General features: G+C 45.2%; 1 protein-coding gene across 1 annotated transcript in view; it reads left to right on the top strand.

Annotated features, from left to right (window-relative positions):
* The window catches only part of DNAH3 (dynein axonemal heavy chain 3), a 730495-nt gene that overhangs the window by 88351 nt on the left and 622944 nt on the right, over nt 1-19200 (top strand). Inside the window, exon 2 of the mRNA XM_077448990.1 lies at nt 8367-8468. Coding sequence (XP_077305116.1) covers nt 8367-8468 — 102 coding nt within the window. The remainder of the gene's footprint in view (nt 1-8366; nt 8469-19200) is intronic.

Raw genomic sequence — 19200 nt, 5'->3', positions numbered from 1 at the left:
GATTCCATTTTCTCACTTTCACATTCATTATTTTTCATCAATCCTTATCCTCCTTCTCACATCCCACACACTCATTCTTCAAACATTGTTTTCAGTCCTTTTGTATGGTTTGTTTTCTGTTTTTCGTTTTTGGTTTTGGCTTTCACTCATTGCCTTCACCACACCTCACCATTTCTCATATTCACACTAGGGATGCTTGGAGCTCACCCGGACGTTTGCCTGTGATGACTGCCGCCCTATACATGCCCTCTCGGCTCCCGACACCGATGCTTTGGGGCGGCCTGGGGTCTTTGGCGCCCTGCCTTCCAGTGCATACATATCTGTAAGCCATCTTTTCTTATACAGATTTTTTGGGGGGGTTCTATCTATCCCCCCTACCCTGATTGAAAATACTTACCCACAAACATTTTCCTATTATAGATACCTTACATGTCTGCTCCTGAAGAGCGGTTTAAAGCCGCGAAACGCGTCGAGCTACCGATGTATGAACTACATAACCACCATGAGATGTGTTATATTCTTTCCAACATATTTGGGTTTTTGAGCCTATTGACAGTGCAGATACTATTACCCTAACAATTGTACCTAATTATGAGTATGGTGGTCCCTTTTATTTTACTCTGAATACTAATGGTTGTAAATATGTTATTATCAATTGTTACCAGGTTGCAGAATGACACCATGTTATGGGCGCATTTTTGTATACATGGAATGAATTGTATGTAAATTAGTTTTTTATGTATTATTAAATCTTTATTTTCCACCATTTTACTCATCTTTGTCATCTTGAGCTTCATTTAAAGTCCCACTCCTTTTTGCATCACCGCCGCCTTCTGCCGTGGTGAAGCTTTTTTCAGATGATAGGGATGGAGGCACATGACTCTACCCAGCCATGGCTTCACTCAAAGTCCCAAACTTCCCAATTCCCCCCTTTTTTAGTATTCATTTAGGGATGGAAGCTCTCGATGACATCTATGGCTTTATAATTGTAACTGTCATTCCTGCACTCAGCCTTACTGGCTCAATATTGGCTTTCCCCTGACTAGCTGCATAATTGTTCTAAGTATATAACTTTTTTTACTGATCATTACTGTGATTACCTTATGGCATAATATTATATATTGTTACTTTCAATACTATATGCACTGGTTGTCTGGGTAGTCTGAGCTCGTTTGCTGCCCGTATTTGATTGGTGCGGGAGTCGTGACACACACTGGGGTTTTTTCCCCCCGCCCGCAATTGACGCTCGGGGGGCGGGTCTGCCGCCACTGTGTGTCGACGTCACATATGCGCGCCGGCTGTACGGCGCCTTTGTTGCGTGGTCCCTCTGGTTCAGCGCTGTCCATTCTCCCGACTATAGGTGGGGTTGGGGTGGTGCCGACCGCCTGGCGCATGTGCGTCCGGGCGTCGGCGTCCCCGCGGCCCCCCCCCCCTCTATGTCTGTGGTTGTGGCGTAGGGGGCGTGGCTGTGGCGGCGTGTGTTTATGGGCGTCAGTCCGGATGTGTTCTGAGTTCCTCCGAGCCCTACACTACAATGGACATCACATTAACTATGCTCTGCTTCTTTTCTTCCCAAATACAGGTATATCTTACACTCTATCTTCATTTAATTCTTTATCCATTGAATGTCTTGGTGATGACCTCTTACCATGGTCTTCCACCTTCACTTCCGTTTGGATTCCATTTTCTCACTTTCACATTCATTATTTTTCATCAATCCTTATCCTCCTTCTCACATCCCACACACTCATTCTTCAAACATTGTTTTCAGTCCTTTTGTATGGTTTGTTTTCTGTTTTTCGTTTTTGGTTTTGGCTTTCACTCATTGCCTTCACCACACCTCACCATTTCTCATATTCACACTAGGGATGCTTGGAGCTCACCCGGACGTTTGCCTGTGATGACTGCCGCCCTATACATGCCCTCTCGGCTCCCGACACCGATGCTTTGGGGCGGCCTGGGGTCTTTGGCGCCCTGCCTTCCAGTGCATACATATCTGTAAGCCATCTTTTCTTATACAGATTTTTTGGGGGGGTTCTATCTATCCCCCCTACCCTGATTGAAAATACTTACCCACAAACATTTTCCTATTATAGATACCTTACATGTCTGCTCCTGAAGAGCGGTTTAAAGCCGCGAAACGCGTCGAGCTACCGATGTATGAACTACATAACCACCATGAGATGTGTTATATTCTTTCCAACATATTTGGGTTTTTGAGCCTATTGACAGTGCAGATACTATTACCCTAACAATTGTACCTAATTATGAGTATGGTGGTCCCTTTTATTTTACTCTGAATACTAATGGTTGTAAATATGTTATTATCAATTGTTACCAGGTTGCAGAATGACACCATGTTATGGGCGCATTTTTGTATACATGGAATGAATTGTATGTAAATTAGTTTTTTATGTATTATTAAATCTTTATTTTCCACCATTTTACTCATCTTTGTCATCTTGAGCTTCATTTAAAGTCCCACTCCTTTTTGCATCACCGCCGCCTTCTGCCGTGGTGAAGCTTTTTTCAGATGATAGGGATGGAGGCACATGACTCTACCCAGCCATGGCTTCACTCAAAGTCCCAAACTTCCCAATTCCCCCCTTTTTTAGTATTCATTTAGGGATGGAAGCTCTCGATGACATCTATGGCTTTATAATTGTAACTGTCATTCCTGCACTCAGCCTTACTGGCTCAATATTGGCTTTCCCCTGACTAGCTGCATAATTGTTCTAAGTATATAACTTTTTTTACTGATCATTACTGTGATTACCTTATGGCATAATATTATATATTGTTACTTTCAATACTATATGCACTGGTTGTCTGGGTAGTCTGAGCTCGTTTGCTGCCCGTATTTGATTGGTGCGGGAGTCGTGACACACACTGGGGTTTTTTCCCCCCGCCCGCAATTGACGCTCGGGGGGCGGGTCTGCCGCCACTGTGTGTCGACGTCACATATGCGCGCCGGCTGTACGGCGCCTTTGTTGCGTGGTCCCTCTGGTTCAGCGCTGTCCATTCTCCCGACTATAGGTGGGGTTGGGGTGGTGCCGACCGCCTGGCGCATGTGCGTCCGGGCGTCGGCGTCCCCGCGGCCCCCCCCCCCTCTATGTCTGTGGTTGTGGCGTAGGGGGCGTGGCTGTGGCGGCGTGTGTTTATGGGCGTCAGTCCGGATGTGTTCTGAGTTCCTCCGAGCCCTACACTACAATGGACATCACATTAACTATGCTCTGCTTCTTTTCTTCCCAAATACAGGTATATCTTACACTCTATCTTCATTTAATTCTTTATCCATTGAATGTCTTGGTGATGACCTCTTACCATGGTCTTCCACCTTCACTTCCGTTTGGATTCCATTTTCTCACTTTCACATTCATTATTTTTCATCAATCCTTATCCTCCTTCTCACATCCCACACACTCATTCTTCAAACATTGTTTTCAGTCCTTTTGTATGGTTTGTTTTCTGTTTTTCGTTTTTGGTTTTGGCTTTCACTCATTGCCTTCACCACACCTCACCATTTCTCATATTCACACTAGGGATGCTTGGAGCTCACCCGGACGTTTGCCTGTGATGACTGCCGCCCTATACATGCCCTCTCGGCTCCCGACACCGATGCTTTGGGGCGGCCTGGGGTCTTTGGCGCCCTGCCTTCCAGTGCATACATATCTGTAAGCCATCTTTTCTTATACAGATTTTTTGGGGGGGTTCTATCTATCCCCCCTACCCTGATTGAAAATACTTACCCACAAACATTTTCCTATTATAGATACCTTACATGTCTGCTCCTGAAGAGCGGTTTAAAGCCGCGAAACGCGTCGAGCTACCGATGTATGAACTACATAACCACCATGAGATGTGTTATATTCTTTCCAACATATTTGGGTTTTTGAGCCTATTGACAGTGCAGATACTATTACCCTAACAATTGTACCTAATTATGAGTATGGTGGTCCCTTTTATTTTACTCTGAATACTAATGGTTGTAAATATGTTATTATCAATTGTTACCAGGTTGCAGAATGACACCATGTTATGGGCGCATTTTTGTATACATGGAATGAATTGTATGTAAATTAGTTTTTTATGTATTATTAAATCTTTATTTTCCACCATTTTACTCATCTTTGTCATCTTGAGCTTCATTTAAAGTCCCACTCCTTTTTGCATCACCGCCGCCTTCTGCCGTGGTGAAGCTTTTTTCATTCTGTTACATACACGATTTGTTTGCCGTAAACTGTTAGCCCTTGTACACACGGTCGAAGAATCCGTCGGAATGTGTCCTATCGGACCGTGTTGTCGGATAATCCGACTGTGTGTGGTATGCATCGGACTGATTCCGTCAGAATATCCGTCGGACCCAATTTTCCAACTTGTTGGAAATATTTTCCGACCAACTGGTTCAATCGGACATACTCCGATCATGTGTAGAGAATTTTGATCGGACCAAGTGCCACGCATGCTCAGATCAAATTCCTACATCAAAGCTATTGGCTACTAGCCTGAACGTAGTCCCATCGTAACAAAATTACGTCATCACGTTCTGAATGATCGGATTTTTCGACAACTTAGTCCGACCATGTGTATGCAACAGTTTCGGACAAGATCCGACGGACTTGGTTGGCAGAATGTCCGACCGTGTGTACAGGGGCTTAGAGAATGTAAAAGTAACCTCTCTGTACTTACAATGCCCCTTGGTCACACACAGTACCACTCTGTTTACTTACAGTGCCCCCCAGTACTTCTCAATATTCACAGTACCTCTAGGTACTTATAGCACATCTCAGTAGTCTCAGTGCTCCTTAGCACTCAGTGGCCCCCCCAGGACTTAAAACACTCCTCAGTACTTACGGTGCCCACAGTTCTTCTTAGCACTCAGTGCCCTAGTATCCACAAAATTTCACAGTGCCGTAAGTATCTACAATACTCACAGTGCCCCCAGTAACACTCCTCAGTACTCAAAGTGCCCCCAGTACCCATGGTACTATTCAGAACACACAGTACCATCAGTACTCAGTGCCCTCAGTTTCTATAATACTTACTGTCCTTAGTACTACTCAATACTTGCAGTGCCCCCAGTACCTCAATACTTTTAAGTAGACACAGTTCCCTTGGTACTCAGTAATCACAGTGCCTTCAGTACCCACAATACTCAGTGTCCCCCATACTCCTCAGTACTCAGTGTACCAAGTACCCACCGTACTCCTCAATACTCATAGAGGCCTCAGTACTCACAGGGCCCCCAGTATTCCTCAGTACACACAGTTCCCCCAGGTACTCCTTAGTAATCACAGTGCTCCTCAGTACTCAGTGCCCCCCGTAACCACAATACTTCTCAGTACTCGGAGTACCCCCAGAATTTCACAGTATTAACAGTCCCCACAGTATTCCTTCAGTACTCACAGTACCTCTCAGTACTCACGGTGCTTCCAGTACACTAACACATCCTTGGCATCCTCACCCACATATCTGTTACTTTTGAACCTGGCAGGCCCATTAGGGTTTCACCCGGACAGTCCGGGTTTTGAATCATGTGTTTGGGTTTCAGGTGGACTGAAACCCGGATACATTATTCAGACTGGGTTGTGGCTACCCAAGTAACCAAGATAGTCACACACAAATCTGTTGCCATCCGGGAGCTGTGGGCAGCTGTCTGGGGGCAGGGCTATGATGTAAGCAAGAGCAATTTGGCCACACCCACTGTTCATTGCAGCACACTATGCTCACTGCATTACTACTCTCCTTGGGGCCCCCAAAGGTGTCCCAGTTTGCTAAAGTGTTTGGGTTTGGCTTGAATTAAAGGTGGTAACCCTAAGGCCCGTGGATTTCCCCACATCCCTCAAGGCACTCCTCAGCACTACATCAGTTTCCTCGTGGAGAATCCAGCTTTGCTCACTTTGCTGCTTCTGATTCTGACCCTGTTCAAAACAGTATTCTGCTTCTTACGGTTTCTTTATGTTGGCTGTACAGGAACTTAAAGAATGTTTCAAAATAAAGGATTTCAATATCAATAAGAAAAGTATAGAATTTTTTTAAATTTTTTTATTTTTTTTATTAAGAATCATAATTACCTCGGTAGATGCTGCGTCTGTCCCCTGCCGCCTCTAAGACTGAGAACTGAGCCATCAAACACCCCTGTTCACTCAGTTCTCAGTGCTTCATGAGCAGAGAGCTGATCATTCACCACTGTCTGCTCTCCATACCCAACACCCGGGCTCAATGAAGTGCTGAGCTGTTGAGGGGGTGGGAACGGCTGGCTCAGGCTTTCAGCAGCTCTCTGAGAGGCTGGGACAGGTGCCCGTCCAGGCATCTGGGTGGATCCTGACCAAATGTTTGCAATATTTTCCCAGATTGGCTCTGTGACGTCAGCCGACAGCGGGCTTCAGCAGAACAAACTGCACTTCTGTGATCCACAAACGAGCTTTGGCTTTACTTCTCTTTTAATCCCTTTTTTACTGTGTAAAAAGGAGTATTCTGTTTCTCATAGAAGCACACTCTACCGATTCACCTTTATATTTTATTACATTATTTTGTGCAACCACAATCTTCATAAGTGTTTATAGAAAGAGGAAGCATCTTCTCTACTAAACGCTTCCAAGCATTGATATGTATAACTTTGTCAGATGTCCAATAAATGTCTCTACTTACCGTAATCAAAAGTCATACATACGTAGCACTGACCCCCGACGGAGCTACTGGTTTTATTGGGCTTACCGTTACCTTCTTGACCTTGTCTGTGTCTAGGGTTTTCCCGTGGTAGACTGCCCAAAGAATTGCAGAAACTGACACTGAATCCACTTTTTCGGATATTTATTGAAAAGATAACACAATTTCTTAATGAAGAGTAGAGGGTTAGGAAGAATGTTCAGGTACTTTTGGAACTGCAAAAATAGGAAGTCTCTCACTATAGAAATCCAGAGAATTACCATTTCACAACTGGATTCTTACAACCACCGGATAGACCTCCTCTCACTAGGCCTAGAAACTGGTAGGGTGTTAAGTAAAGCAAAGTCTCTGCCACAGACTTGGATGTAGAACTGAGGGACGTAGATACATTTAGAAAACTATGATACGGTACCAGTATCTCTCAGCCAGTCCGGCGATACCATATGAGTGCAGATCCATATAGTGTCCTTCAACTGAGCCTCCAGGCTCCTTCTGAGAAGCCAGCCTTGCGCATGGCCTTCTCCCGAAGAGTCCTCCCCTGGATGCTTCTCCAGTTGCTGGGCCTCTCCTTAGATCAGACGGCACCCGGACCACCTTTGAATCATTAAGGCCTCATATCCATTCAGGCCTGTCCCTGCAGTTGCTTCACCTCGGGCTGTCCAGCCTCGAGACTCAGAATTGCATGGATCCGCACCCCAGGCCAGGAGAGCCATGGGGGCTGGTCAGGAGGACCAGGACCAAACAAAAAGCTCTTCTGGACCAGAACCCAGAAGCACGTGATGTCAGTACCTTCAATACCCTCTCCCAAAATGCAAAGCAGGATGACACTCCCACTGAGCTGGTTCCGAGAGAAAGAAGGGCATTCAATGCACCCAGCCAAACTGCGTTCTCATACCCACCGGCGGTGACAGCGACACCTACGATAAAGGAGAACTGCAATCCAGCTAGACTGGTACTGAAACCATAATTTGGCAAAATTAGCCCTAAAACCCAACTGTGGTTTTAGGAATATTAATTTTTAAAACAAATAGTTCGTGCTCTTCAGAAGCCATTGCTACACATAGAAAATTCATAATAAATTCATAATAAAACTTGATTTATGGTAATACAGTCGGGATTCATAATACATATTTCAGGTTATAAGACCCCTAATCTCCCAGGCCCTTTAAGGTTTCCTCGTGGATTGCTGTGGTTATAGCTATGCCCTTTAGCATCCTACTCAGTACTGCATTTCCTGTCCGTTTTTGACAGGCACGCACTCCAACTTCTCGAACATGAGCGGTAGGGTGCCAGCTGTGAAACAAACCAGCTAAAAGAAGACGGCATTGGACTCCAGGAACTTTTAAGTACCTAATTTTAAAAAGGCAACAGCTATAGTATTTGCAGCTGCTGACTTATTTTTTTTAAACTGTGAAGTTCCTCTATAAGCTTTAGTCTGTAGTATGTTTTAATTCTCAGTATATTGGAATTGCTTTCTCCCTAATTAAATCATAAAACTTGCCCATGATATTAAACTATATTTTAGAAACCCTTTCTTATTCGTATGACTTATTTTTTTTATATATGCCATTTGCTGTTCCAGGGTACAGTGTTGTTTTTTTTTTATTTTTTTTATTTTTATTTTTTTTACATGATTATTCTTTGACCTTTTTGTACCTTTTTGATATTGTAGTAATATAAAATGTTTATATTTTCAGCCAAAGATGGACTCGGAAAACAACATGAGCCTCAACAAAGGACTCTCAGGATTACCTCCTTTGCCTGAAATATCCACTAGAGAGCCATCCGATTTATATCAGGTCTGTAGAGCAAATCTAAGTTATATTTTATTTGTAAAATAAGAACTTAAACTGTTCTACACTTTTTTCAAATTGAAGGTCAGTCAAAGTCACAAAAATAGATATTTAGGAATATATTGTGTAGTCCAGTAGGCACCAGAGTTTGATCCAGCGTACTATGTATTTTGACAGCCCTAGTCAGACATGTTTACTTACAATTCTGTGTAAGGATGCCAGTAATGAGGGTGTGGCTGCTATATGCCAGCATACAGCTCTGGAGTGGAAGGTAGAAAGAGCATTACTACTAAGAATAAAAACGACATATTTAAAGCAGAATCCCAGCCTCCTAGAAGTGAAGTGTAGTTCTGTGAGCTCAGATTGTGTAAGAAGGTATCCCTGGGCAGTGGCGAAGCTAGACATTCTTTCACCGAGGGCAAAGATTCAGTTTGGCACCCCCCACCAAAAGAGGGCAGAGGTTGGTGTCAGTAGGAAAGAGGACGATGTCCGTAATTTTTTTAATTCTTTTTTAAAGAGAGTCTCACAGATATGTTTAAACCCCAGCACAATAATAAAAAAAAATAATTAAACTCTTCCATTACAAATGATTTTGCGTATGCTGAAAATCCTCAGTGCTAACATTTTATGTAAACCTACCTTAAAGAAGACTTTCGTTAAAATAGTAAGGGACTGCTCAACTGCCAGTAACTGTTGAGACAATTAACACTTTGGTGAGAAATACTGTATGTAATGTACAATATAGTACAATATAATGTATATAGTGTAGGAGTGTGTAATGTACAATATAGTGTATATAGTGCAGGAGTGTGTAATGTACAATATAGTTTATATAGTGCAGGAATGTGTTAAACGAGCCATAGATGGTTTGATTTTTTTTTTCACAACTCCCCCCGCCCCCCCTTAGCTCAGTCCTCAAAGCCCCCCTCTCTCCTCAGCATAGTTCACACAGCTCCCCCCCCCACCCATCAAAGTCAGTTCTCCCAGCCTCCTCCCCAGATCAGTTTGCAAATTCCTCCCATCTTACTCTGCACAGCCCCACAAGCCTCAATCTGCACAGCCTCCCCATCTCACACTGCACAGCCTTCCCATCTCAGTCTGCACAGCCTCCCTATCTTACTCTGTACAGCCCTCTCTGCTCAGTCTGCACTGCCCCCCCCCAGCCCCCCAGCTCATTCCACACAGCACCATCTTAATCTGCACAGTCCCCAGCTTCGTCTGCACAATCCCCCAGCTTAGTCTGCACAATCCCCTAATCTTACTCCCCATCTTACTCTGTAAAGTCCCTTTATTTTACGTTGCATCAGCCCCTCACCTCAGTCTGCACAGCCCCCCATCTTGCTATGCACAGTCCCCCAGATCAGTCTGCACAGCCCCCCATCTTTTTTTTTTTCACTCAAATAATTGTTATTGAATTTTTCCATCCTATATCCCCACCCAACATCAATGCAAAAAAAAAACTTCTATATCTGCGCTCACCAAACTATATTACAATCTTTACTCAGACCCCTCTTTACTCTGCACAGCCACAATTCCCCCCCCCCCCCCACTCAGTCTGCACAGCCCCCCATCTTACTCTGTACAAGCCCCCCAGCTCAGTCTGCACAGCTCCCATCTTACTCTGCACAATTCCCCCATCTTGCTCTGCACAAGCCCCCACATAGTTACATAGTTACATAGTTAGTCAGGTTGAAAAAAAGACACAAGTCCATCCAGTTCAACCAAAAAATAAATAAATAAATAAATAAATAAATAAAATAAAATATACTATATATATATATATATATATATATATATATATATATATATATATATATATATATATATATATATATATATATATATATATTATGGTGTGGAGCCCTCTGACCGATACGGTTAAGGATGACAAACAAGGTTAACATAAACTCGCTTACTTGAAATGGACCTGAAAGTGTGCCCTGGTCTGACGTACGGTATACCAAAATAAGGGGGCATACCTTAGATAGAAAGTGGGTGATAAATGAAATGAATATGAATGGAGTGAAATGAGTACTCTCATGAGGAGTATGATGCTTGAGAAATGCCCTGAAAAAGAGGATGGGTGGGTGGGTATCACGCACCGGAACCGACGAGGAAGACAGGCGAACGGGCTGGTTATATACTCCACCGGGCTCCTCCCATAATTTCAGGCCACCATACTGGCCTTTCTATTTATGGTGTGGAGCCCTCTGACCGATACGGTTAAGGATGACAAACAAGGTTAACATAAACTCGCTTACTTGAAATGGACCTGAAAGTGTGCCCTGGTCTGACGTACGGTATACCAAAATAAGGGGGCAAAAACATTCAGGTAGGGGTTGCATTTTATTGATCCAAGTTTGTTTACTGGGTGAGCTCGACAAAGGCCTGGGTCATCTCCGCTTGCGGAATGGGTATGTAGCGGGCGAAACAGGTGGACCTCCATCTGCCCAACTTCTTGACAATGTGAGTAGGACAGAGGTGAAGGATACCCGGGAGTATCCTGACACGTTCCACCGGGCAGCGTTCAGAGGTTTAGTGAGAAATGGCAGAAGAGGACTAACTCCTGGTTGATCAGCCAAAAAAGGGGCCGACAGGCGCGTGAGAATGGCGACCGGGTACCAGCGGTTGTTGGACTTATAGAGGTGTATGTCCGAACCCGAGCCAAGCTGCTGCGTCTTGGAGACTGCTAAGTGTAAGACGAAATGGTCTTCGTATAGGACCAGGTGGTGCTCGCACAGCATGCGTGCTGTGAGGCTACAACAAGTAAAACTCGCTTGGCCGTAAGAAGCCGTAGAAGGCCAGGTGTATGGCTGCTTGTAAATGACGCTAATGTGGAGACCGAAAAGGTGAAGTGGCCAGGAAATCTGACATATTTCTAAACGTCTCCTGTAACAGGCAGTCGTTTTGGTGCCGGCCATCGGCTGGCGCTTTCTGGATACCGCGCATAACAGCCCGAACGGCGTGGTAAAATAGGAAGGGTACGGTAGGGTCCTGGAGGGACGTGAAATGTTGTACACCGGTCAGGTATAGCCGGATCGTATTAAAGGATAACGCCAACTGCGAGTGGCAGTAGGCAATGAAGGCTATGACTTGCTTGACACGGGACGTCTCTGTACTGTGATACGTGATGAAGTTGGTTAAAGGCCCTCCAGGCTGATTGATAGGCTTTGAGGGTATTGCGGGAAAGGGAGTGATCAAATGAGTTGGGTAGCCGCTAGGAGGTGAGGGGCTAATCCAGGGTCAGTTGAGACCAGTCCGAGATAGCTGCTGATGTTAGTCCGGCTCCGGGTACCTGAACGAAAACGAGACAAGGTTAAAAGCGGGAGAGGGCGTCCGCTGCCTGATTGACTTTACCGGGGATAAAGGAAGAATGGATGTTGAACTGAAACAACAACAAGAGCTGGACCAGTCGACGTAGGAAGGACATAACCAACAGAGAGGGCGCCTTGGCGCAGCCAGGAATTGCCAGTAACTGGGGAGGCCAGGGAGCTGCGATCCAGAGGTGGCCAAAAAAACAGCCGCAAGCCCGTGGAGGCCGCTGCGTCGGTCATCACCTGGGGAGAAAGGGAAGACACGGAGGGAATGAACAGGGAGACGTCATTCCCAGACGATAGGTATTCCTCCCGCATAGCAAGGACTGCTATTGCCGCGGGAACCCGGCTGAGGACTTGCTCTGGATCCTGTGAGAGGGACAGTAAGACCAATAGGCGTGACACAAAGGCGCGACCCCTGAGGGATGGTGTGCATAGCGACGCTCGACATGCCGTGAAGGGACTGTAGGTGTCTTTCGGATGACTAAACTGGGGAATATGCGAGGATATTATATGTCCGTAAAGATGGCAGTTGTAATGGGCGAGCATTGGCCGATGGCTATGGGCTGATGCCTCTGGACGCCTCGTAGTGGGGATCTTGCTGTATGGGCCGTAGCAACAGATGGCTCTCCGAGCATTGTAAGGATAAGAAATGTTGAACGCTGGCTAGAAATAGCCTGGGCGTGCTACAGGAAGAAGCCAGTCGCGTGTGTCAACACGATCCTGGTGCGGACGGAAGTAGAACTCAACTGTCCTAAGGAAGAGACGGATAGACAGACAACAGTGAATGGTTTGTAAGAAAGCCACGGGAGACGAGAGGCCAATTAAGTGCTGCTGAAAATGACGTGTAGCCAGTTTGTGTGCCACTGAGAACGTGCTTGCCAATGAATGATTGCAAGAAGTTATGCTAAGTCACGAGCCTTGGCGTGACTAAAGTTGTGTTTAAACATGTGCTTGCGACAATTGCCCGGGAGTTTGTCACTGGAGATGTATACGTAGTGACTGTGAGCCATTCGTGTTACCGCATGTGCACTGCGAAGACTACAGGAGTTGTGCTTGAATGCATGTTTGGATGCGTGCTTGCGATGATTGCAAGATGTTACCCAGGATGCGTGCTTGCCATGACTGCAAGATGTTATGCTAGGATGCGTGCCTGCAACTAATGCAAGGAGTTGTGCCAGGACTCGTGCCTGCAACGACTGCAAGGAATTATGGTAGGCTTCATGGGTAGCCAGGCCGGAAAAGACAGAAGTCCATCCGGTCCAACCAAATCAAAATAAATAAGGTATCACACAACCCGACACCCAATTCTACGCCCGCAGCTGATCCAGAGGAAGGCAAAAAACCCCCAACAGAGCATAGGCCAATTTGCTACAGCCGGGGAAAATTCCTTCCTGACCCCTCGAGAGGCAATCGGATTTTTCCCTGGATCAACTATACCTATAAATATAAGTACCCCGTAATACAACGTACATTTAGGAAGGTATCCAGGTCTTCCCTAAAGCAATCTATTGAGCAAGCCAGAAGTGCCTGCCAGCAATGATTGCAACAAGTTGTGCCTGGACACCTGCTTGCAACGATTGCAAGAGGTCTCATGATTGCAAGAGAACTATGCTCGAATGCGTACTTGTAATGAGTGCAAGAGGTCTATGCTCGAATGCGTGCTTGCAATGATCGCCAGAGGTCTATGCTCGAATGCCTGCATGCAACGATTGCAAGAGGTCTATGCTTGAATGCATGCTTGTAATGAGTGTAAGAGGTCTATGCTCGAATGCGTAATTGTAATGACCGCGAGAGGTCTATGCTCGAATGCGTGCTTGCAGCGATTGCAAGAGGTCTATGCCCGAATGCGTGCTTGTAATGAATGCAAAAAAAAAAAAAAAAAAAAAAAGGTCTATGCTCGAATGCGTGCTTGCAACGATTGCAAGAGGTCTATGCTCGAATGCGTGCTTGTAATGACCGCGAGAGGTCTATGCTCGAATGCGTGCTTGCAGCGATTGCAAGAGGTCTATGCCCGAATGCGTGCTTGTAATGAATGCAAAAGGTCTATGCTCGAATGCGTGCTCGCAACGATTGCAAGAGGTCTATGCTCGAATGCGTGCTTGTAATGACCGCGAGAGGTCTATGCTCGAATGCGTGCTTGCAGCGATTGCAAGAGGTCTATGCCCGAATGCGTGCTTGCAACGATTGCAAGAGGTCTATGCTCGAATGCGTGCTAGTAATAAGTGCAAGAGGTCTATGCTCGAATGCGTGCTTGTAACGATTGCGAGAAGTCTATGTCTGGATGCATGCTTGCAACGATTGCAAGAAGTCTACGCTTGGATGTGTGTTTGCAACGATTGCAAGAAGTCTGCGCTTGTATGTGGAGAAAACAGCGAGACACGCCTAAACGAAGCTGTGTTTCCCTTTTGAAGGCAATCTATAATGAAATGAGGCCGAGGAGCAAGGCCCCCCGGCAGGCATCCAAACATTGAAGAATCAACTGGACCCAAGCCGGGAAGCGGTATGTGACAGTGAAATGAGAGAACCTGCCATGACAGAGATCCGGATCGCCATGCCACAACTTGCGACCGAGCACGAAACGGATTCTGGAGCATGTACTGAAATGAGGCCATTCCTGGGGCACGCCGAGACGAATTTGGTACACCGATGTGACTATTCGTACCGGAATGTGATAGGTGAAATGAAATGAAAAACCCATGACAAAGACAAGAATCAGAGGACGAGCCCATGAACCAAACAGATGAATCCTGTCTTTGGAGCATGTACTGAAATGAGGCGTAGCAGCTGGGCACACCAGAACGAATCGGTGCATAAGGAATGCGACAGGATTCGAATTGGCGCGTAATAAGTGACAGAAATGATATGCCATGACAGAGACAAGATTCAACGACTGGACTGATGGTTACAACAAAGAATCCGTCTCTGGAGCATGTACTGAAATGAGGCGTGGCAGCTGGGCACACCGGGACGAATCGGTGCATAAATAAACGCAACAGGATTCGAATCGGAGCGTAATAAGTGACAGAAATGATATCCCATGACAGAGACAAGATTCAACGACTGGACTGATGGTAGCAAAAAGAACCCGTCTCTGGAGCATGTACTGAAATGAGGCGTAGCAGCTGGGCACACCAGAACGAATCGGTGCATAAAAAATGCGACAGGATTTGAATTGGAGTGTAATGAGTGACAGAAATGATGTCCCATGACAGAGACAGGATTCAACGACTGGACTGTAGGTTACAAAGAATCCGTCTCTGGAGCATGTACCGAAATGAGGTGTAGCAGCTGGGCACACCAGGACGAATCGGTGCATAGAGGAATGCGACAGGATTCGAATTGGAGCGTAATAAGTGACAGAAATGGTATGCCATGACAGAGACGAGAATCAGGGACCGTGCGTGAACCTGCGAGTGATTCAGTCTCTGGAGCATGTACAGAAATGAGGCCGAACCCTGGGGCACTTCAAAGCGAATCGGTGCACCAGAGGTGCGACAAGATTCGCGCCGGAGCGCGACTAGTGACAGAAATGATTTGAAACGGTAGAAATGACTGGGAGTGAAATGATTTGACATGAGATAAAATAAGATACATAACATAACTGCATGAATGAAGAGACATATATTCGAACTGGAGCAGACAAAGCGAAACGTGCGGACTGCTTGCCTTGTCGTAACAAGCAGTCGGCTGTGAGTCGAACGATTCGACCGATACTAATAGAAATGCTCGGGCAGACGAATGGTTTCGAATGCCGTACCTGCGAATGAATCGCCTGACGTGGCGTAATCGAACGTGTCGAAAAGTGATAACTACTACATCGAAAATAGAAAATAGTGACATGCGTACGAGGGCCACAGTAAAACATTCGATTTAAAAGAAGCGAGCGGGTCGAGAGTACAGGGAATGTTGATGGTACATCGAAATACATATCTGAAAAGGGGATGCCGAAGCCAAACCTGCGACAGCCGGCCCAACGTGAAACGACAAATTCGATGGGTACGACGACACTCCGACGGCGAAACCCACGGACGCTGATGTACGGGAAGACGAGTTGACAAGACGGAAACGAATAACGCGGGAACTCACGAACAGGCTCACTGCCTCTGGTCTGGATAGTCGGCCCTTGATGTCTGACGTATCAGATATCGCGCACCGGAACCGACGAGGAAGACAGGCGAACGGGCTGGTTATATACTCCACCGGGCTCCTCCCATAATTTCAGGCCACCATACTGGCCTTTCTATATATATATACAGTGGTGTGAAAAAGTGTTTGCCCCCTTCCTCATTTCCTGTTCCTTTGCATGTTTGTCACACTTAAGTGTTTCGGAACATCAAACCAATTTAAACAATAGTCAAGGACAACACAAGTAAACACAAAATGCAATTTGTAAATGAAGGTGTTTATTATTAAAGGTGAAAAAAATCCAAACCATCATGGCCCTGTGTGAAAAAGTGATTGCCCCCTTTGTTAAAACATACTATAACTGTGGTTGTCCACACCTGAGTTCAATTTCTCTAGCCACACCCAGGCCTGATTATTGCCACACCTGTTCACAATCAAGGCATCACTTAAATAGGAGCTGCTTGACACAGTAAGGTCCACCAGAAGATCCTTAAAAGCTACACATCATGCCGAGACCCAAAGAAATTCAAGAACAATTGAGAAAGAAAGTAATTGAGATCTATCAGTCTGGAAAGGGTTATAAAGCCATTTCCAAAGCTTTGGGAATCCAGCGAACCACAGTGAGAGCCATTATCCACAAATGGCGAAGACATGGAACAGTGGTGAACCTTCCCAGGAGTGGCCGGCCGCCCAAAATTACCCCAAGAGCGCAGCGACGACTCATCCAAGAGGTCACAAAAGACCCCACAACAACGTCCAAGGAACTGCAGGCCTCACTTGCCTCAGTTAAGGTCAGCGTTCATGCCTCCACCATCAGGAAAAGACTGGGCAAAAATGGCCTGCATGGCAGAGTTCCAAGGAGAAAACCACTGCTGAGCAAAAAGAACATCAAAGCTCGTCTCAATTTCTCCACAACACATCTTGATGATCCCCAAGACTTTTGGGACAACATTCTGTGGACCGATGAGACAAAAGTGGAACACTTTGGAAGGTGTGTGTCCAAGTATATCTGGCGTAGAAGGAACACTGCATTTCATAAAAAGAACATTATACCAACAGTAAAATATGGTGGTGGTAGTGTGATGGTCTGGGGCTGTTTTGCTGCTTCAGGACCTGGAAGACTTGCCGTGATAAAAGGAACTATGAATTCTGCTGTCTACCAAGAGATCCTGAAGGAGAATGTCCGACCATCTGTTCGTGTACTCAAGCTGAAACGAACTTGGGTTCTGCAGCAGGACAATGATCCTAAACACACCAGCAAGTCCACCACCGAATGGCTGAAGAAAAACAAAATGAAGACTTTGGAGTGGCCTAGCCAAAGTCCTGACCTGAATCCTATTGAGATGTTGTGGTATGACCTTAAAAAGGCCGTTCATGCTCGAAAACCCTCTAATGTAACTGAATTAGGACAATTCTGCAAAGATGAGTGGGCCAAAATTCCTCCAGGACGCTGTAAAAGCCTCATTGCACGTTATCGCAAACGCTTGGTTGCAGTTGTTGCTGCTAAGGGTGGCCCAACCAGTTATTAGGTTTAGGGGGCAATCACTTTTTCACACAGGGCCATGATGGTTTGGATTTTTTTTTCACCTTTAATAATAAACACCTTCATTTACAAATTGCATTTTGTGTTTACTTGTGTTGTCCTTGACTATTGTTTAAATTGGTTTGATGTTCCGAAACACTTAAGTGTGACAAACATGCAAAGGAACAGGAAATGAGGAAGGGGGCAAACACTTTTTCACACCACTGTATATATATATATATATATACACATACATACACATATACATATACCAGCCCATATACCCAATTCTATACCCACAGTTGATCCAGAGGAAGGCAAAAAACCCCAGCAGAGCATGATCCAATTTGCTAAAGCAGGGGAAAAAATTCCCTCCTGATCCCCCGAGAGGCAATCGGATTTTCCCCGGATCAACTTTACCTATAAATTTTAGTACCCAGTTATATTACGTACACTTAGGAAATAATCCAGGCCTTTCTTAAAGCAATCCACTGAGCTGGCCATAACCACCTCTGCAGGGAGTCTATTCCACATTTTCACAGCTCTTACTGTGAAGAAACCTTTCCGTATTTGGAGATGAAATCTCTTCTCCTCTAGACGTAAAGAGTGCCCCCTTGTCCTCTTTGTTGACTTTAAAGTGAATAACTCGACACCAAGTTCCCTATATGGACCCCTTATATATTTGTACATGTTGATCAAATCCCCCCTTAATCTCCTCTTATCAAGAGTGAATAAATTCAGTTCCTCTAATCTTTCCTCATAGCTGAGTTGCTCCATGCCTCTTATCAGTTTGGTTGCCCTTCTCTGCACTTTCTCCAGTTCCCCGATATCCTTTTTGAGAACTGGTGCCCAAAACTGAACGGCATATTCCAGAGGTCTTACTAATGATTTGAACAGGGGCAAAATGATATCTCTCTCTCTACATACCTCTCTTAATACAGGAAAGGACTTTGCTCGCTTTGGAAACCGCAGCTTGGCATTGCATGCTATTATTTAGCTTATGATCTACCAAAACCCCCAGATCCTTCTCCACTATGGATTCCCCCAGTTGTACTCCCCCTAGCGTGTATGATGCATGCAAATTCTTTGCCCCCAAGTGCATAACCTTACATTTCTCAACATTAAACCTCATCTGCCACATAGTCGCCCAATTAGACAGAGCATTGAGGTCTGCCTGTAAATTGGTGACATCCTGTAAGGACGTTATTGCACCACATAGCTTGGTGTCATCTGCAAAGACGGAAATGTTACTCTTGATCCCAGACCCAATATCATTTATAAGGATATTAAAAAGTAAGGGTCCCAGCACTGAACCTTGGGGTACACCACTCATAACCTTAGACCATTCAGAGTAAGAATCATTAACCACTACTCTCTGAATTCTGTCTTTTAGCCAGTTTTCTATCCATCTACAAACTGATGTTTCCAAACCTGTAGACTTTACCTTGCACATGAGCCGTGTGTGCGGAACAGTATCGAATGCTTTTGCAAAATCCAAATATATCACGTCCACCGCCACCCCTCTGTCCAAGGTTTTACTTACCAACTCATAAAAAGAAATCAGGTTTGTCTGACAACTCCTGTCTTTCATGAATCCATGCTGTCTGTTGCTCAAAATATTTTTTTCCTGCAAGAACTCATCTATGTGGTCTTTTATTAATCCCTCCATTATCTTCCCAACTATAGAAGTTAAACTAACAGGTCTATAATTACTTGGTAAAGACTTTGTTCCCTTTTTAAATATAGGCACCACATTGGCCCTGCGCCAATCCAG

Source organism: Lithobates pipiens, unplaced genomic scaffold, assembly GCF_037356315.1.
Source record: "Lithobates pipiens isolate NorthernLeopardFrog02 unplaced genomic scaffold, aLitPip1_a1.2 Scaffold_22, whole genome shotgun sequence".
Taxonomy (NCBI): Eukaryota; Metazoa; Chordata; class Amphibia; order Anura; family Ranidae; genus Lithobates; species Lithobates pipiens.
This window is presented reverse-complemented; position numbering and strand designations above follow the sequence as displayed.